Raw genomic sequence first — 21,585 nt, forward strand, 5'->3', positions numbered from 1 at the left:
ACAGGTACGTTGATTATAATTCTTTGACCTGTTGAACCAAGTTTGGCATGATTAATAAAAAGCACACAACTTAGGGCTACAGTGATTCTAGAACACAGTTAGTGGTTTCATGCCAATCGGACTCCACAGTACCAGGAGGGGGATGGGACAGCCTACAGTCCTCAGGTATTAGTAACCAAGGCTATGGCTTTCTATTTAGAGGACTGCAGATTAACCTCATAATACTAACATTCCATTTAAAAAGGACAAAGAAACAAGAGTAAGAAAACTGTCAATGCTTCTTTGAAAATGAAAACTGACTCACCAATGTATCAAGTTAACAGTCAAACCTCTATCCTATCAAAGCCGTGCAGACCTTTACACGGCAGCTCTGAGCACGGAGATGAAAATCACGGATTTTAGGGCAAGAATCTAGATGTGGTTCCAATCTCTGAGGCTGACTCAGCCGTCCTCTGTTAACCTGTGAGGTGTGAGCATCAGCACCCTGGGCCGGTTGGTGTGGGGCCAAGTGACACTGGGCAGTCCTTCCCAGCACCCAGCCGTGCCCAGCAGCATTTCTGGGGCACACAGGCAGGTCTTCTTTAGAAAGAACCAGAGAATCCAACCTGAGACGTTTGGGAGTCATCAGAGTTTGACATAGTAAATTTGAGTAAATGTACATGATTTGAGTAAAGGTACATGTCAGAGTTGATTCTCTGCTGTGCAAAGGGAAACTAGGACCCTATAGAGATGCCTTCTAAATCATCTTATGTAAACCAGTGTTGGGGCAGTTCCCCGGGGGCGGGGAGGGGGGCCGCAAGCATTTCTGCTCCAAGCATAAACTGAAGCTGACTGTCCATTTGGACACGCTGATCCAGAGGAAATCGACACTGAATCTTAACATGAATATGAAGATCGAAGATGTACATTTATTTTCATGAATTACAAGTGCATTTCTGTTCATATAAGCAGGCAGTCTTTATATAACCCATTCTCACTGTTGTCAAAAATCAAACAAGAAAAAAGGATAGCTGAGAAATGAAAAGCTAAAAATAGAATTAGTTTTCCTAAGTGATCTGCTGGATAGCATTTCCGTGGAACACAAACTCAGAGGTAACAATAAGTTTTCGTTTCAATCATAGGCATGTGGCACTTGGACAGTCATCTGTGCACAGAAAGCTGTAACAGTCATGCGAGGGTACAGTGATGATTGAACAAGGCAAATTTCTCACCACAGAGAGCAGTGGGGGAGTCAAGAGGAGGCACCGCACTGGGACAGAACACCAAGTCAACGCCACAGTGTACAGTGGCAGAACAAATACTTAGAGAGATCAGGATAATATGGGATAGAGCTCCAAACATGACTTAGTGCTAGCTTTTTCTCATGGTCTTAGCTCAGCAGTATCAGAAACATTTGAGAGTACTTGACGACAGAACAGTGCTTCACGTCATGAGCTCATGAAGGCTTTATTACAAATTTTATATCGTAGGTTGAAAAATGAACTTGAGATGCTGACATGCTGTAGGAGGAAAAAGAATTGTACACTTTCTCATTTAAAGACGCAGGGCTCCTCTCTGCTAAATCCTGAGGCATTGAATGTGGCTATACTGAACATGGCAGGCCGTGTGAAGCGCTTGGGGGTATGCGTACACCCGCGTGCGCAGCTCTGCCCCAAGACGTCCGGCGGGCCTGCTGGCTGCTTCTTCACGCACTTGCCTGAGCGCCCTGCTGCGACCTGTGTCCGTCTCTCACTAAATCCCGAGTGCAGCTGCCACTTTAAATCTTTCTGTGTAAGCCTGGCAAACAGTTAGTACTGCAGATAACACATCTGGGCAAGTGTTATACCTCTATAAATGGTATAAGAAACCACAGTAAATCTACAGAGTGAAGCTGCTGGGTGCAGTACTTCGTTCTTCTATTAAGAAAAATGATTGGGTTTTCTAAAAGCTGGGCAAACAGCACAAACCTTAAATATGCTAGTGACTAACATGATATGAGAAAAGACACGGGCAAGTGCCCCCAAAGGTTCCCGAGATGGGAGCACTCGCTGCAGGTTGCAACAACATCCCAGGTGTTTCCACACGCTCCTGCTCTGGGGAAACGCTGACGGTGAAAAGCTGAAGTGCAAATAAGGGGCTGTCACTGACTTAAAGTGCCCTAGGTAATAGCCTTCCCTACCATAAAGTAAGATGCCAGTGACGAGAGCCATTCTGGAAAGAACTATCTCTGGTGTGACTGCAAGGGTCAGCAGGGCAGCACGGAGGAAGGACTCAGGAGAGGGAGGAACCACTGCATCTTTCAAACCAGAAAGCGATTAGTGACTAAAGCAACGGTAAGCAGTAGGTGCACTGAAGGTACATACTGCCACAGGTCACCAGTGGGTGACACACACAGGGATGCCAGGAACAGTTCTCTGGACTGAAGGAATTCTTTGAAAGCATAAAAGCCACAACTACCAGAAACCGCCCCTCCGAACGGCTCAAAGGAGTCAAGGTGGATAAGCCGAGACGGGCTGGAGACAGGACCGGGGTCAAGAACTGGGAAGAACAACACCGATGTCTGAGCACGTCCAGTCCTCTGAGCCCTTGTCCTATTGAAAAACAAACAAACAAGCCTATGAGTTAAGAATGACCCACGTTAAAACATTAGCAGCAACATTAGGAAAACGGAGAAGTGAAAAGAATGGACCAACATTATGAAACTGGAAGGGGGGGGAAGCAAAGGAAAAAACACTCCTGCAAAAAAGTCATTTCACCTGGAACCACTGGGGCCTGCGCATCACAGGGCAGCTATGAAGGAGTGGGCTCTGTCTCCAGTCTGTAGGCGCCTCTCCTTGGCCACCTCAGAGGAGGTTTCTGTGACACTCACAGGGAACACATGCATGTACGTACACTCGCAGCTCGGCAGGCTTCAGTGTTCCTAAGACGCCTTTTATTAACTACAGTACCCGCCACTCTAATGGTCAAAACCAGAATCTGAAGGTCTTTGTAAAGAACACACATTTGAGGGGCGCCTGGGTGGCTCAGTCGTTAAGCATCTGCCTTCGGCTCAGGTCATGATCCCAGGGTCCTGGGATCGAGCCCCGCATGGGGCTCCCTGCTCCGCGGGGAGTCTGCTTCTCCCTCTCCCACTCCTCCTGCTTGTGTTCCCTCTCTTGCTGTGTCTCTCTCTGTCAAATAAATAAAATCTTTAAAAAAAAAAAAAAGAAGAACACACATTTGGAGGGTGCCTGGGTGGCTCAGTCAGTTAGGCTCAGGTCATGATCTCGGGATCCTGGGATTGAGCCCCATGTCGGGCTCCCTGCTCTGCAGAGAGCCTGCTTCTCCCTCTCCCTCAGCCCCACCCTCTGCCTGTGCTCTCTCGCTCATGCTCTCTCTCAAATAAATAAAATCTTGGGGGAAAAAAAAACCCCACACATTTGGGGAGTCTGCGTGGCTCAATTCGTTAAGTGTCCAACTCTTGATTTTGGCTCAAGTCATGATCTCAGGGTTGTGAGATCAAGCCCCATATCGGCTCCACAATGGGCATGGAGCCTGCTTAAGATTCTTTCCTTCTCCATCTCCCCTCCCCGTCCTAAAAAAAAAGAACACACATTTATGCAAGACATTTGTCTGCGATCTATTTTTTTTTTTTTAAGATTTTATTTATTTATTTGACAGACAGAGACATAGCAAGAGAGGGAACATAAGCAGGGGGAGTAGCAGAGGGAGAAGCAGGCCTCCCGCGGAGCAGGGAGCCCGATGTGGGGCGTGATCCCAGGACCTGGGATCATGACCTGAGCCGAAGGCAAACACTTAACGACTGAGCCACCCAGGTGCACCCCCCCCACCTTTTTTTAAAGTAATCTCTACACTCAACGTGGGGCTCAAACTCACAACCCTAAGATCAAGAGTCACATGCTCCACTGACTGAGCCAGCCAGGCACTCCTGCTGTCTCCTATTCTTACCAAGTCTCTTTCTCTCTCTGGATGTCCAGTTAAGACAGAAATCAACCACACAGTGCCAAGTATGTTGTTATAACACTCAAGTTTCCTGCGACTGCAACAAAGCAGGACAAGCAAAATGAAGTACTGGCTGGAAGTGTGAGGCTGGCGGGCCTGGATTCTGGTGAGGCAGGGAGCCATGGCATGGTTCCCACGAGCAGAAGATGGTTCTGATCGCCTAGGTCTGAGGTGATCTGACAGCTACTGTCCCACCAGGCCTGCAGGACAGCACCCTGAAAGACAGGTGGCACCCTGAAGATAGCCTTCACTCATTTACTACACTTGACAGGGCCCACCTGGCTCTCTAGATGTCTGCAATATGTGCCACCTGTAGGAGGTCTACTAGGAGTGTCACACCATCAAAGTACAAGAAGCACACATGTCCCCCCCCTTCGTTATTGTAATATCTCTATTTTACTTGAAGAGATTATATTACAAATCAAATCTACTTTAACACTTTATAGGCTAATAGTTCTCAAGGGTGAGCATCAGGATCCTCTGCAGAGCTTGTTAAAACACAGACTGTGGGAGGTAGGGCAGAGATGGACCACACTTTTGAGGACCACTGCCTAAAGCATCTATATGTAATGAATTAAGTTCAACCCCAGGTCTATTAGTTTTATATCATCCTAGGGAGAAGTGAAACATTACCACTCCAATCAGGTTGGTTCTTGGTTCTGATGAGGAAACCTGCTTGAGATGGCTGGGAGAGTAACTAAGTGCGTCAAAATGCGAAAATAGATCTTCTCTTTGGAGAGACCCTTATTGTTGTGAAATGTTTGCTAGTATGATCTAGCAGAATGTCACTTTGGTATTTCACAATGCACTTTCAGGCAAGATGGAGTTCATCTACCACTCAAGGGTCAGGGCAGGAAGGATGGTTGTTATAACCCAACTCTGTGACAAGGAGATGGACTCAGAGATGGGAAATGACCTCCCTCTAGAGGTACGCTGTTCTGAACTGCAGCCAAATCTACTGGCTGGGAGAAATTTATCAGTCTGAGAAAATTCACCAACAGGCCGAGGAGGAAGGAAGTCAGGCACCTACCTTCACCAGCCTCTCGCAACAGGAGGCTTGTCACAGAGTTAACCACACAACAGGAGGCTTGTTACAAAGTTAACCACGGACACATTTTTAACTTTTCAGTGGTGTCACACATATCTAAAACTGACCACTTAAACAAAATATAATGAACAATCCCTGATCCTTTCAGACCACTCAGGGCATCAGTAAAGCCTGTGCCGAGGCAAGCAGGGGATACCTGGGGCTTCCTCTGGAGTAGTCTTTGCCATTCCCTCCCGCAAAGGGGCCCCATAGCTATGCTCTGAGGTCCTGTGTGGGCATGTTTTCCAGTTCTTTCCTATGTAGTTGGGCAGTCAACATCACCTTTAACCTCCCTGTATGTTCTGGCACCTGTACCTCCCTGAGTCTCCAGTTTGTAGCTTCTAATCTCACTGTTGCAGGCTGGGAACTCAGTAACACTGTGGCATAGTATTGTGAACGAGTTCCTCAACCTTTTCCAGGGCACAGAACTACTCCAAGGCAGTGTACAGAATTTACAAGAAAATGGATTCTGGGTCCAAAGACCCAGATATACCTAACTTTGCCAACAGTGTATAATCTTCAGCAAAACGCTTAAACGTGTGCAATCTTCAGTTTCCTCAGTCATAAACATGGGCTGTGTGCTGACTTCAGACAATGTTGCTGTGAGCATCAAAATAAAATGTTTGTGAAAGAACTTGGCCCAGAATTTAATGAATGCCTCCAGCCCCACCTTCCTCTGGATTCACTTTTATATTCTAGATGACTAAATTATAAGCCAATCTAGATGCTGGCAACCTCCTTTGAAATGTGTAAGAAAGAAATAAGATAGACTGACAGGTAGATGGAGGAACAGATGGACAGATATGTGAGAAAGATGGATAGCAAAATGTTAATCACAGAATCTAGGTGGTGGGAATGTGGGTTTGTAATTGTAAAACTCAACTTCTCAGAAGAGTTGAAAATAGTAATTTAAGAAACATTGGAAGTAATTAGGTCTACTGAGGTGATCATTTTGTGATGTATAAAAATCAAATCATTATGCTGTACACCTGAAGCTAATATAGTAAGTCAACTGTAATTCAGTAACAAAAAGTTGGGGAAAAAAAGTCACGCTCTAAGCATGTACTGTGCCTTTTGCTCCCGTGGAGAAAGTGAACTAAACACAGAGTGACCGTCTTTGCCACCCCTGTCCCTGGTAAAAAGCCCCAGTCCTGGACTCTCAGAACGCGAGTGGACACTGGCAGCCGCCGTGGCCTCCGTCACGAGCCATCAGGCCAGCAGTTGCGCCCTGCAGCCCCAGGAGCATGCTTGCGTTTGTCTCGTTCCCCTGTGGCAGGTGCACTGCCCTTTTCCTCCAGTAGCCTCGCCAGTGGTCCCAAGGGTACCTGCTCTCTGAGGTTACCCAACATCCTTACTGCCCTGGAGTCACCTGCCCTGATGCTTCGGGAACCCGAAGATGCCTGTGAGGGAGAGGCGGGCTCCTCGGTAAGCCTGGGCTTCAGCCTCCCACACGGGCCTGACTCCCTGGTCCCCCACTGCCAAGCGCCTCCCCAAACAGCAGGATGCCCCCTTCCTGGCACTCTCTTTCACACTAAAAATATGCATGGCAGTTCTGTGTGTCTTTGTCCCCTACTAAACTGTATGCTCCTTTGAGGCCAGGTTCAAGTTTGTTTGCTCTGCTCCCCAGAGAGTCTAACACGTGCCTGTCCCAGAGGAAGCATGCAGTACGTGTGAGCTCAACAAGAAAAAGACGGGGAAAAACAGAGGCCAAAGGACTTCAGGAAAATGAGCTGTTAAAGGGATGGTGAAGGAAGAAAAGCAACCCAAGTAGCTCAGCTCAATATTCTAGGCCAGAGGTCAGAAAACCCGTTCTTGTAAAGGGCCAGATAAAACTTTATCTACAAAACGCTGAGGCAGCTGATCTGACCTTGTGCAGACACAGGGAAGGGAGAGAGCAGGCTCTGGGAGAGGACCCCTTCCACTGTAAGCACCAAGCAATCGGGCCAGGAAGGAGAACCCAAGGAGACTCAAGTTAAGGAGTAAAAATGGTTGGGTCCTGCGGTCTTTCTGTCAGTGAGTGACCTTGCAGATCATTATACGTAACAAATACTTTAATAGACTGTCACATCATGAGGTATGAAAGGATAAATGAATCCAAACCTTGCTAGACTGTCCTCCTCAGCCTCCTGTTAACACCTTCCCTCTCTCATTCAGACACTTTCCCAAGGGCTTGTTTATCAGCATGCTCCTAATGTCCCATAAGCCCGTGCTTCTTCCACACTTCACTTGCTTTGAGTTTGTCTTTTAGGACATGTCCAGCGTCAGGTGCTACGGTTAGGAGCTCTGGTCTTTCAGACTTTGCATTTCCTCCACTCTCCTGAACACCACTTCTTGCCTCCATAGCCCTCGTCCAAGCCTCTAGCCCTCTGGTCTGGAAGCTAACAGATTCATTTTGAGCTCATCTCCCACCCAGTCTTCTCCTCCAACCTTCCATGCTTAGATACCAGACTTCTGAAAACCCCATTTTCTGTATCCCACACTAGTATACTCCCTACTAGTTCCCAGCCTTCCTCTGCCTGGCTTCCACGGCTCTCTGAGGCTGAGCTGGCCAAGTGTGTTCTCAGATCCTTTCTACCCTTCCCCTGTCCTCTGTTCTTAATGACAGGGCTGTGAGCTTGTCAACTGCACTGTTGGACTTCATTGGTGACTGGCTTCTGATTAGATTCTGCCAATGGCCGGCACACATAGGAAAAGCCAGGTTTCCTTTTCTCTGCTTCTTAGTGACACATGACTTTTCAGGAGGAGGGAGGCTCCTGGTTTCAGAGGCACTGGATGGTAATGGCAGTTTCAGGCTCCAGAGATCGCCCACACCAGTGGCAGTACAGGCTCCTGACCCCTTCTCAGCAATGGTGATACTCTAACAGCTGCAGTTACAGAAGCTGCCCAGCACCCTCACTCTGCGATGATCAAGGACCCTGCCTAACACCGTTTTACTTTTGCTCCTTTAGCTGAAGGCCCCCAGGAAGAGTTTCCTGGGGTTACTAATCTGCAGGTAACCCCACTCACTGCTTTCCAGCCCTTCTAATGCCTTCTGACCAGTTATATGCCCTCTATGTGAAACACCCAAGCAGGTTCTGCTTTTGAGTCTTGGTATTGCCAACCCTCAGCCTGAACCATCGTCTCTAGATCCTGATGTATGCAAACAGAATGGACAGGGCAGGAAGAATGGAGCAGAGATACAGTTCTATCAGAAGCATGCTGCCACAGAACCCACTCTTCTCTCCCCGCCCTCAGGAAGCCTCCTGTTCTGGTGCAAGTGCAGCAGCCCCGAGGCCACTTGTCGGCAGGCTGCACATGACACTGCTGCCTGTGGAAAAACACCTCCAGCCTCTCCCGGGCTGGTCTGTCCACAGCATTTCTCCAGAAAATGTTTCAGCCCTTGGTTGTAATTCTTGACTTCACTGCTCATTTCTGCAGACTTGAACATAATTCTCACTCCACCACTCACTCGAGTTCCCACACTATTGTCTCTCCTCTTTCCGCATGTTCTCTAAAATCAAGATCTGCATTTCCTTTTTTTTGAACACAATTTTTTGAAAATCTTACTGATACCACCGCATTGTTCACCAGACTTTCTGACTTAAGCATAGGAAGCTTCCACATGGAACTCAAGGAAATCTTTCTTTCTTTTTAATAATATTTAATTTATATTCTCTCTTCCTCACCGTGTGGCTAAAGCTCTAGGTACCTGAAAATTTAAGATCTGTATCCTGGCTGGAATCTAGCTGTCTCTTCAAAGATGAGCTCTTTGAGCTTTTCCTTGGGCAGGTCATCCAGCTCCATGTCAAACTTGAATGGCGCCTCAGCGATGGGCTACAGGAGAACACGGAACAGACAAGAGTGGTTATGGTTGAGGTAGTCATGTACTGATTCATAATGTCTGTACCTTAGACTCTGAAATGTATACAGCAGCACTGACATCTACGGAAATCAAGAGCTCTGATAAAGTATCTACGCACCCATGTCCCACCTGTGAGCTCCAAAAGGCGCACTTTGTATGAACATGTAGTAAATGAATGGAGAACAACTAAATCCATTTTGAGCATTCTTCTGAATTTATCACTAATCCCAAAATTATTTTCAAAATTTTAAGGCACTATGTGTTGAAGTAACAGAAATTTGCTGTTGTGGGGGTGGTGGTGATACGTTTATACAACCAAAAGCCATGATACTCAAATCAATGCACTTGATTAAATATATTACAGTATCTTCATATGAAAAAATATTATGGAGCCATTAAAAAATGAAGCTGTAAGGAAGATTAATATCATGGGGAAATGTGCATGTTTGAGTTAAACAAAATGAACCCTATTTGTTTTTTTAAGATTTTATTTATTTATTTGACACAGAGAGAGAGAGAGAGAGAGAGAGAGAGCACAAACTGGCGGGGAACGGCAGGCAGATAGAGGGAGACGGAGAGGCAGGCTCTCCGCTGAGCAAGGAGCCTGATGTAGGGCTCAACACCAGGACCCTGGGATCATGACCTGAGCCGCAGGCAGCCGCTTAACCAACTGAGCCACCCAGGCACCCCAAAATGAATCCTATTTAAAAAAAAAAAACTTAAGATACAGAAATATAAGACTGAGAAGAAAATACTCCATAATCTTAATATCTGTGTAACAAGACTACAAAGTGATCTGTGTCATAGTTTTCTGCAAGTTTTCATTTTTGTTTTTCAGCACACTGTATAACTGATCAGAAGGCTATTTAAGTACATATTTAAGGGGTGCCTGGGTGGCTTAGTCAGTTAAGTGTCTGCATTCAGCTCAGGTTGTGATCTCAGCACCCTGGGATCAAGCCCAACATCAGGCTCCCTGGTTCAGTGTGGAGTCTGCTCCTCCCCCTCGCTCGTGTGCTTGCTCTCGCTCTTTCTCAAATAAATAAATCTTAAAAAAAAAAAAAGTACATATTTAAAATGTATCTGTCAAGGAATTCCCATATATATAATGATGAAAAAGGAAATCAGTCAACTGATATTATTTATATTTTGATTTTTAAGTACCCTCTAACTAACACAGTGTTCTAGAACTAATCTGATGAGGATTCCAGCTGTTAATCAGTGGATGCCTAGTAGTTACCAGGCATTCCTAGATTTTATCCATGTAATCCTCACAACCAGGCCTTTAGGGTAAGGAAACATGGACACCAAACTCTGCGGTAAGCACCGGTTTCCTGAAAGGGGGAAAAAGATTCATGTCCATGAGAGAAAAACAAGTAGCTAGCCCTCTTTGAAGGGCAGCTCCATGTGTGGGGTCACACTGGTGTCCTACATATGCCATCCTTCTGGTCTTCCCAACCCCCTAACTGGGTTTGGGGTACCACCCAGGCTTGCGATTAGGACATGGTGGGCTCACAGGTCTAGTCAGAGCCCCAAACCTTACACTCTCCTTTCCTTTCCTGTTATTTACTATGTTGTAGGTATCTTTGCAAGCTGCCCCCATTATTTCTGACAGAAGGAGACAGAGATAGAAGGAGACTGATTAGGAAATACTTCCCCTTTTTGATTTCTTCCTTCTCTTTATCATCTTCCATTTCCCCCCTTTAACACGCTCCACTTGGTTCTCCCCTCTTTTAAAACCAGAGTGTAAAGGCTTGCTGTCTATACATGAGCCTCAACTAGAAAGATCCAAACTTTGGTTTATATTGCATTTTTCTTCATTACCATCCAGAGAATAAAGCCCCAGAAGACTCAAAAAGGCCAGGGAACTGGGACTTTCCTGGAGAGAACATGACACATAGTATCTTTACCTGGCTGCCCAGCATGCTCCAGAGGTCTGCCACATCCATCTCTGGACTCATTTCTCACCACAAAGGCTCTTGTGTCCCCATCCCCAAGGAGGCACACCAGACACGAAGTCATAAAGCCACAGTGGGAACTGTCCAAGCTGTCCAACCCCCTCTTTGCAATGCCCCTCCCCAAGCAGGCAGTTGGCCTCCTTTCCACCACCCTCAGGCAGGCACTCTGATTTAGGCACCTCTCACTGCCACAAACCATGACAATGGTCTCTAGCCTTGGACCCCTTGTTTATCTGTGCTCCCCTTCATTCATCCATTTCCGCAGGCCCACCCCTGCTGCAGGTGGCCTGAAGGAAGCTTTCTAAGATAGAAGGGGCTTGGGGGGTGGGGTGGGGAGAGGTTTCAAGCTGTGCTGACAGCACTAGTCTTCAAGGCAGATGATGTGGGCTACTGAGAGGACCAGATGTGGCACCATATACCTCTCAGGATCGATCTAAGCCTGACATCTGGGCCCTTCCTGGTTGGGCCTGCTGCTGACTGATAGATATTCCCGAAGAAGTAGCCAGGAGTATGGGTCTTACCTCATCACTTGGGTCATAATACTGCTCCAGATACGGATGGGCCAGAGCCTGCTCTACTTCAATCCTCTTGTGAGGGTTGAATGTCAACATTTTGTCCAGTAAATCCAGAGCTACAAAGAGAAAGGTTTTGCAGTGGTGAGAAGCCAAAGGAACATTTACTGAATTTCCGTTTCCTGCTTAAGTAAACTTAACCCACAAAACAATGGAACTAAGCATCGCCATGGAGAGAAGAACCCGCACACTGGGTGCCTATTATCCCTCTGAGCTTCTTGAGACTGTGACCATCTTGACAATCGCAGATCCAGGCTCAGAAAGGTGATGTGATCAGCTAAAGGCTGAAAGTGGAAGACCAGGGTTCAAATCCAACTCTGCCTACAAAACCTGGACTTTTCCGAAATCACTATTCTCCTTTGCAGGCATTTGAAGGAAAAGTGTTATACATGTATTTCTCTTAACTCCAAAGCCCTCTCTGCAATGGCCAATTTATCTTTCAACACATAGAATAGGCCTCCAAGGTCACAGAAGACAATGGTCACTTGTCCTCCTATGTGGTTTCCAGGTCCTGGCTGAGATCCATGTGTGAAGCACAGGCCCCCTGGCCCACTCTGCAGCTTGACATCTTTCTCCAAAGCCCCAAAGTATTCTCTTTCTCTCATTCTCTCTCTTTCTTATTTGTTTATGTATGTATGTTTGTTTGTATGTAATCTCTGATCTCTACACCCAACGTGGGGCTTGAACCCACGACTCCTAGATCAAGAGTCACATGCACTTCTGACTGAGCCAGCCAGGCGCCCCCAAAGTATTCTCTTGATCTGGTCAGTAGTCAGCAGCTGAACACTTCTCTTATGTAGAGAGTGCGGGAATAGAAGCAAGTGTGGGATCAAAAGGACCAAGAGGGAGGGACAGCTAATGAGCAGCTTACCCTAGTGGCCTCCATAGCTATTGTCCAGGCACTACTTCGAGCCATGAGGAAAGCCAAAGGTCATGGCTGACAGCGGCTAGAACATGGGTTAAGGGAAATGTGACTGAACAGTTCCTGTATTTAGTATCAGGAACAGGTTTCAATGAGAAAGAATACATGCTAGAAAAGACATTACTGCTCTTAAAAAAAAAGTGTGCCTTTATTTAATGATGTTTAGAACAGTGGTTTCCAATTTAGGTAGCAGGTCCTTTCCTCAAATTGAAGGCTCTCGACAGGGAGTAAGTAAGGAGCTACCCAGCTCTCTTAATTCCTAGCTCACAGCTCTGAGGCACCCCTGAAAAATCTAAGGACTCCAAGGAACAAGTCTGAAAAACTACTAGGGAATATAAAGAACACTTTTTAGAGAACAGAGTGATCAATAAAATAAACAAAACCAAAAATGAAAACACTGCCATCTCCTCAATGAAGCCTTATTGCTTACAGTGATAATTTATTAGATCATCGACCTCATCCATCTGCAAATTAGCACATATCACTTAGTCCTGAGAGTAGAATGGTAAAGGAAAATCATTTTAATCACTTCCTAAAAACTGTGTTCAACTCTGGAGAGCAGCAAGCCAGTACACAGTCTGAATCTGAAGTGCCTGACTGCTCGTGTGCCAGGAAGTCAACCTCGGAGAGCACGCGGAGGCAGCACCTTACTGCCTCAGGTGACTGAAAGCACAGGCATGAGAGGATGTGTGTGTGCGTGCCTGTGTGTACATACTCAGCTCTGGCTCCTACTGTGACTTCCCTTGTTGCATGTCACCCACCCTTAATCTTCAAGACAACTGGGAGATGATAAATATGGTAAACCACATGCCGGACACATGAGAAATTCCACCCAACAACAGAACTTTTCTCATGTCCACAAAACAAACTGTAAAAAAGTTTTTTACATAGTGCACTTCTACAAATAGTACATTTTCTATTTTTTTTTAAAGATTTTATTTATTTGAGAGAGAGAATGAGAGAGAGAGAAAGCACATGGGGGGGAGGGTCAGAGGGAGAAGCAGACTCCCTGCTGAGCAGGGGGCCTGATTCGGGACTCAATCCAGGGACTCCAGGATCATGACCTGAGCCGAAGGCAGTCGCTTAACCAACTGAGCCACCCAGGTGCCCTACATTTTCCATTTTTGCCTCTATCTTTTCAATACACACGAGTGTACTATAGGAAATTGGGGAACAGTGACATTTTGCTTTATGGGCTAGAAAACTTTTTGGAGCAGAGGAGGCTTTAGGAATCTACAGTGTTGACTAAAGCACTGTCTGGACAAGAGAGGTATTCATCCTTGCAGCCATGATGCGGGGTTTCAGGGGCCCACAAACAGGCTTTCAGAGACAGCTCTCTCAAGAGTCAGGATAGTGTAGCACAATGGTCAATAACTCAGGCACCTCTGGCCCCAATGCAAGTCCCACAGAACCCCTGGCAGATGTGTGAACATACGAAATAACCACTTGCTGGGCATTACAGTCCTACTATCTGTAACCCAGATAATAAACCTATCTACTGTTCCCAACCACTGATTGCTCTCCCCGCACCATCCCTCTCACCACAATAGAACTCATCATAGACATTCCCCAAGAACTTTTTTTTTTTAAGATTTCATTTATTTATTAATTTGAGAGAGTTTGAGTGTGTGTGTGCAGGGGCAGGAGAGAATCCCAAGCAGACTCCACACTGAGCGCAGAGACTGATGTGGGACTCAATCTTATGACCCTGAGATCATGACTGAGCCAAAACCAAGAGTTGGACTCTTAACCAACTGAGCCACCCAGGTGCGCTTCCCCAAGAACTTTCTTGAGAGATTAGAAGTCATTTGGCCTTTTGCCCAATTACACACTGTCAGGAAAAATCCAGAAGGGTCTGGCCACAGTCAGATTCTAACAGCATTAGTTCTCAGCCACTGGGGGATACTTTTCCCCTCCAAATCTTGTTGGTACTAAGTAGGGAAACACTTCAAGGCAGCTGGTATTTGGCAGCTTAAGCAACTCTAAAATAGACCTTTTAGTTCCTTCAAGTTAAATTCTAGGCCCTTAAACCTACAGGCAAAAATCACAAAGGAAGATAGCTTATTTTGCCACTTGAAAAATAACTGGATCTCCAGCTCCCTTTTATTGCTAGCACTACTTCTGCATTACTCACAGCTACAGAGGGGGAGAAGGACAGAAACGGGAAGCCGCTGGCAGGTGCTGATCCCACAGTCAGAGTGCCCGGCCTCCCTCCTCCCACACCACACAGCAATCCAATGGCACTGCTCACATGGCATGAATCACTCTGTCCGTGCATATGCTTCCTCTGATACAGGTTTTATTTCCCCTAAAAACTGGAAGTCTTTTTGAGGCTGGGATTACATCTGACCATGATCCCTGACTCTCCTTGGTAGCCTCCTAGAATGCCACACCTTCTCTTTAACTTCAGTGGGTACACGGCAATATGACCCTCCCTTCTGGTACATCAGCCTTTTTCCTTTCCCATCTCAGACCAGACCTGGGTGAGTCGTATGATCGGCTCTCTACAGCACCACTGCAGGTCCATCCTACCTATCCAGCACAACTCTCATCCGAGATCAAGGCTGCAACCTGTCACTCCCATCCTTGGCCTGAATTTCTGAGTAGGGCCAGAGAAAAAGACCTAGCTGTTCAAACTGTGCCACTGCAACAGTGCTTCTCAAACTTCCCAGTCTTAGAACCCTGCTCTTAAAACCTATTGAGGATTTTTTTTTTAAGATTTTATTCATTCATTTGAGACACAGAGATAGAGAGCATGAGCAGGGGGAGAGGCAGGGGGAGGGGCAGAGGGAGAGGGAGAAGCAGGCTCCCCGCTGAGCCAGGAGCCCAATGTGGGGCTTGATCCCAGGACCCTGGGATCAGGACCTGAGCCGAAGGCAGACACTTAACCATCTGAGCCACCCAGGCGCCCCTTGATGATTGATCTTAAAAAGCAGTTAATTCAGCCACAGTTCAAACTGTACAAGCACTTTTCTCTGAGAAAAACCACTGCATTCAGTATGTGGCAGACATGCTTTATGTGTCTGTGTTCTCATTTTGTTACACACAACGTGCACAAGACATGTAAGGGTGGGATTTAATAAAGCAAATACTTTTTACTGCTCTGTCAGGGACATGCTTACGTGCAGCTGGCACTGGTTTTTAGCTGTGAGGGCATGGCACAGCCACTGCCTTGTCCTGGGTCGAGGTGTCAGCAGTCTTGCTCACCACTGCTTCTGCACCAACGTGTAGATGGCAGCACAGAGAAAGTGTGAGAACACCTTGGTGTTACTATGAAAATAGTTTTAACCCTACGGACACCTGAAAGGACTTGGGGTACCTCAGAGATCTAAGGAGCACACTATTGAGAACCATGTTACCACACAAACTCAAGGTTTTTAATCTTATCATGGCCCCCCCAATGTTCTGGGAAATCTCTGCTCAGCTACTTTTCTATTCTAAGATCCTTCTCAACTCACACAGCTTGAGTCAGACCCTTCCTGCCATGTGAACCTCATTACTCTGTGCAGGTATTACTGAGGGTGCTACCGAGGAAACAGAGGTCCCCAGGAGCAACCCTCCTGGATGTCCTTCCACCAGATTCATACATATCCTTACTGTAGAAAGAGGAGACTCTCTCCCTGTTTGAAGCCAAACCTCCACAATGGGTAGCCAGCTCCCCCTCATCTGGACCAGTTGTTTCTGTCTGTACTTTCCATTCACACTGAGTGCTTCAACTCTTTTTTTTTTTATAAAGATTTATTTATTTGAGAGAGAGAGAGCACACGAGCACATGCACAAGCATGCATGAGCAGGGGAGGGGTGGAGGGAGAGGGAGCGGGAAAGAGAATCTCAGATTCCCAGCTAAGCGCGGAGCCCGGTGTGGGCTCACGACCCTTAGATCATGACCTGAGCCGAAACCAAGAGTTGTATGCTCAACCAACTGAGCCATGCAGGGGCCCCTCAAATACTCTTATGTAGTCACCAATGATCCCTTAATTGGAAGCCTCTGTTCCACAGAGACTGCTGAGCATGTCCACTTTCTCATGATGTCATCTACTGCTTCTGTGAAATATGCACTGGTTATTTTCTTTGTCCATCATTCTTTCTGGTTTTCAAGAGTTCCTACTCCTATTCCATTGGCCACTGAAGGCTCATATTCTCTAGCTCTGACACATGTCCTTCTTAGCCTCTCAACCTCCCCTATGATTCCAAATGCCATCTGTGAAAAAAATTCCTAAATCTATCTTTAGCCTAGAGCGCTGACCCAAGTTTCAGGTTGATAAATACAACTCTCTGCAGGCAATAAAAGAGTATATAGCTTATGACCTCATTCACAGGGGTCATAATATATATGTATTTACGCGCACAACTAGAGTCTGGAAAGCCTTTCAAACAGGTTATCTGAAAAATGGAGACAGACTTCTTACACAAATTGCACTTTTACTTTAAAAAATAAACAGAAGCAATTTCCATTTCAAACTTCCCATTCACACTGAGTGCTTCAACTCTTTTTTTTTTTTTTTTTTTTAAGATTTATTTGGCCACAAAGACTGGTCAGGGATGAATACAAAGAAGCAGTGAGTCCCACAGGGGTTGAAACTATCAGGAAACAGGTCAGAGTGACCTGGAGCAGCCGGTGGCCATCTTGTCACCACAAGAAAAGAGCTAACTGGGCACCTGGGTGGCTCAGTTGGTTAAGCGACTGCCTTCGGCTCAGGTCATGATCCTGGAGTCCCGGGATCGAGTCCCACATCGGGCTCCCTGCTCAGCAGGGAGTCTGCTTCTCCCTCTGACCCTCTTCCCTCTCGTGCTATCTCTCATTCTCTCTCTCAAATAAATAAAATAAAATAAATCTTTAAAAAAAAAAGAAAAGAGCTAACTAACAATAAAGACATCAGAGAGGAAGGCAACACTGAACAACAGAGAGGTCCAGATTCTGGTCAAAGTGGCTATGCTCTGGAATCCAAACATCACTGGACCTGTCAAGTTATGAGAGCCAGTACAGTCGTTCTTCAGGCCTAAGCCATTGGCAGTAGGTTCTTGTGAGGTGGAACCAAGAAAGCCTCAAACAGCTGACCCTCTAGTCCGTGAATGACTCATCCAAGATCCCATCTCTCAGCCCCAGCACCCACAGCCCCATTGCTCAATGTAATCACTGCTAATCTTCTGACAAATTTTGTAGAATTTTTCTCTGCATGTTCTTTTACATGGCTGAAATCATACCTTATATAAAAAATGCTGTATTATTTCCCTGGTAAATATTGCTCATTAATATTTTCCCATGCTATAAAAACTTTGTAAATCACTTCTAGTGACTTTATGATATTCCTTTAAGCAGAGGCATCATAGTTTCTTCAACCATTCAATTAACATTTAGCCTTAAGGTGTCCTTAAATTTAATATGCCCAAACTAAAGTTTCAACTGCCATTCTTTAAAATGTTCCTCCTACTTTTCCTCATCTCACTATTTTCTTCATGTAAATTGTGTTCTTGTCCTTTGCTCATGTATTTATCCACTGAGGTCTTAGATTTCTCTCTGTTCTTCAGGCACGACTAATATTAATGATGACTCTTAACATCAATAAACTAATAATTCATGTAACTCTCCCAAAATTACCCTATGAGGTGGGAAATGCAATTTGTTCCAATTTTGAGATGAGGAGATTGTGAAACGGAAAAGTTAAATAACTTGTCCAAAGTCAAAGATGTGAGGTGGTGGGGTCCATCTGAATTCAGGAGGCCAATTCTAGAGCACAGGGCCCAAATACATGGTGCTGAGCTGCCTTAACATTAATAGTTTTAGGACAGGGATCCTGCAAATGTTTTTCAATTTGAACATTGTATACCTATTGCTCACACCTGACCTATCTAATCCACTTTAAGTTTTAAACTTTTATGTGATCAAATCTACCATTTTTCTCTTATGTTTGCTTTCTTGGTTTGTATGTTTTCACAGCCTAGGAAGAAAGTCTTTCTCCATTCAGAGATCAGAAAAATACTGAATATGCTAAGTATCACTGGCTTTTAACGGCATGATTTTTAAAACTGTATTAAATTATCAGTTCTTTTGGAATTCACTTTCAAGTATGAGTAAATGATTTAAATTGATTTTCTTCCAAATAGTTATTCAACTAGCCCAGTACCATCTGTTGAATAATAATCATTTCTTCCCCCTCACTGAAGTAATTTTGGAGAGATTCCTAAACTAGACTCCTTTGAAGAAAAATCTACAATACTACTGTTCAAAGGACTCAGCAATAAGAAATTTCTACCAAATATGTGAAAAATATTCAATCTCGGGCTTTTTTTTTTTTTTTAAAGCAAGCCCAACATGGGACTTGAACTCATGACCCTGAGATCAAGAGTTGCATGCCAGGTGTGCCATCTCAGTCTAATTAAAGAAAAACAAATTAAGGGTCGCCTGGGTGGCTCAGATGGTTAAGCGTCTGCCTTTGGCTCGGGTCATGATCCCAGGATCCTGGGATCAAGCCCCACGTCTGGCTCCTGGCTCAGCGGGGAGCCTGCTTCTTCCTCTGCCTCTCCCCCTGCTCGTGCTCTCTCTCTGTATCTCTGTGTTTCGAACGAATAAATAAAATCTTAAAGAAAAGAAAAACAAATTAAAATGCCACTTCTCCCCCATTTGGTTGGCAGATCCAAAAGTTCAATACCCAAAATTGCTGGAACAAAAGATGTGACAAAATGCCAAACTGCCCTCCAGAGAGACTCAACCAATTTACATGCTATCAGCTGTCTCTGAAAACATCCGTTTTCCCCACAGCCTTGACCATATGGTGGGTCATCGAACTTTTGATGCTTTCTACTGGGTAAAAAAAAAAAGGAATTACTGATCTTTCAATGTTCATACCTCATATAATAAAAATGAGTACCAGGACGCCTGGGTGGCTCAGTCAGTTAAAGTGTCTGCCTTCAGCTCAGGTCATTATCCCAGGGTCCTGGGATCAAGTCCCGCATCAGGCTCCTTCCTTGGTGGGGAGCCTGCTTCTCCCTCTGCCTGCCCTCCCCCTGCTTGCGCGTTCTTTCTCTCTGACAAATAAATAAATAAAATCTTAAAAAAAAAAAAAAAAGAGTACCTTTTCCTAATATTTGAGATATCTACATTTCCTTTTTTGTAAACTATCATTAACCAGACTTAAAAGTGCCAGTGTTTCAGCTTGAAAGTTTTAGTGTTGTGAGTTCCCTGAAGTCTCCCATTCATCTATTTGTCATTTTTTATTAAAGATTTTTTTTTTAATTTATTCATTTGAGACACACAGAGAGAGAGAGAGAGCGCGCGCATGAGCAGGGGGAGAGAGAAAAGCAGGCTCCTTGCTGAGCCAGGAGCCTGATGTGGGGCTCAATCCCAGGACCCTGGGATCATGACCTGAGCCGAAGGCAGATGCTTAACCATCTGAGCCACCCAGGTGCCCCTCTATTTATGTCATTTTTGTAAAATCCAGACTATTAGCTCCCTGCAGGCAGGTAATCAGTTTTATTGCTGTTCTAAGTCCAGGCCTTGGAACCCTGATGGCACAGAACACTCAGATCTATTTATTAAATAAATGAATTTATGCACGTTATAGTAAAAAACTAGAAACAACCTGGTGGCAGATTAAATATGGCCACAAATTCTTTGCAGCTCCTCCCATCAATGGGTGGATTTATTTCTCCACCACTTCAATCTGGGCTGACCTTGTTATTTGATTTGACCAACAGATTGTGGCAGAAGTGTACTGCTATTCTGAGACCTTGCAGTTTCTGCTCTTTCTCTTTTGGAATATTTCTGCCATTAGAAGCAACCCAGTTGGGTCTACCGTAAGACGACAGGCAATGGCACAAAGGAGAAGCAACTGTAAGATGTGGTGAGGCCACCTCAGACCATGCAACTTGAGGCAAGCTGAGCAGACCCACTTAGATGCACCGAGGCCAGTGGACTTATGAACAAATACACGGTGGTCATTTTAAGGCCCCAGACCGTGGAGTAGTTACACAGCAACAGATAACTGAAGTGAACTTCAATGTCCAATATGAGACTGGTTAAAGACACTATGAGTCATCCACACAAGGGAGTAATACGTAGCATTCATATAACTAGGGTTACAGAAAGATTGCCAAGATATATAAATGAAAAAAAAATCAGTCTTAAGATACAGAATCTAGACCTACAAATTCCAGTGGTCTGAACTTTCATATGACCCTGTGATGCATGTACTATTACTAACTCTATTTTGTAAAATAGGAGGGGTGGCTCAGTTGGTTAAGCCTCTGACTCTTGATTTCAGCTCAGGTCATGGATCTCAGGGTCCTGGGATTGAGCCCTGCCTCAGACTCTGAGCTCAGGTCAGAGATTCTCAGCTTGAATCTCAGCTTGAGATTCTCTCCCTCTCACTCTGCCCCTCTCCCGGCACGCACTCTCTCTCTCTCTCTAATATAAAGACAGAAATCTTAAAAAATATTAAATTAAATAAATAAATAGATAGATAGATAGGAAAACTGAGGCCCAGAGAGGTTAAATAGTTTGTTTAAAGTTCACACAGCTAGTAAGTGGCTGGCTATGAATGGAAACTGTTTCTGTTAGAAACTGTGCTTCTAACACATGATGCTATACTGCTCACTCCAGCACTACCAACTCCCATTTTTCCACTTTTTTTATTCTAGTTATAACCCCTCCCTGCTTCATTATTTTCATCGAAGGCCTACATTTCAAAATTAACTTTCTGGATTTTAGTAATGTTAATTATCTAAATGAACCAATCTCAAAGTTCACAGCTTTAACCTAAGGACAATAAGCTAAATAAAAGTCTCAAATAATTTGATACAAATCACAGCTAACAATAAAAAAGAGTGAGGAAACAAACAGGAAGGAAGCCTGGAGGTCTTTTTATTATAAAGTCTTAATTATGCAGTTTTGTTATGTATTAAAAAGGCAACTTAGGAAATAAGATTTAGGTGACATGCTTGGGACAATACAGAATACAAACCAATCTAATCAGTAACCTATGCAATGTAAACGAAGGTATAATTTTTTAAAATCTTACAATTATAATGCACTATGTAATTACAGAATTATAACTAAATACGTAAAAGCTGTGCAAACCTTGGAATAGCAAATGTTAAAGATTACTTATATAATAATGGCATAACAGCTTACTTTAAAAAAAAAAGCCTGAGATTGAATATTTTTCACATATTTGGTAGAAATTTCTTATTGCTGAGTCCTTTGAACAGTAGTATTGTAGATTTTTCTT

The 21,585-nt window shown here is 44.8% G+C and overlaps 1 protein-coding gene across 1 annotated transcript in view; it reads right to left on the minus strand.

Moving 5' to 3' along the window:
• Window positions 1–888: 888 nt before the first annotated feature.
• Window positions 889–21,585, minus strand: part of MAPK1 (mitogen-activated protein kinase 1) — a 110,124-nt gene continuing 89,427 nt past the window's right edge. The window contains exons 7-9 of the mRNA XM_028095516.2: window positions 11,386–11,495; window positions 8,757–8,881; window positions 889–2,570 (exon numbers count right to left, since the gene is read on the minus strand). Of these exons, the coding sequence (XP_027951317.1) occupies window positions 8,765–8,881; window positions 11,386–11,495 (227 nt within the window). The 3' untranslated portion in view covers window positions 889–2,570; window positions 8,757–8,764. The remainder of the gene's footprint in view (window positions 2,571–8,756; window positions 8,882–11,385; window positions 11,496–21,585) is intronic.

Source organism: Eumetopias jubatus, unplaced genomic scaffold (assembly GCF_037043125.1).
Source record: "Eumetopias jubatus isolate StellerSeaLion01/CBP00866 unplaced genomic scaffold, mEumJub1_p1.0 scaffold_16, whole genome shotgun sequence".
Classification (NCBI taxonomy): Eukaryota; Metazoa; Chordata; class Mammalia; order Carnivora; family Otariidae; genus Eumetopias; species Eumetopias jubatus.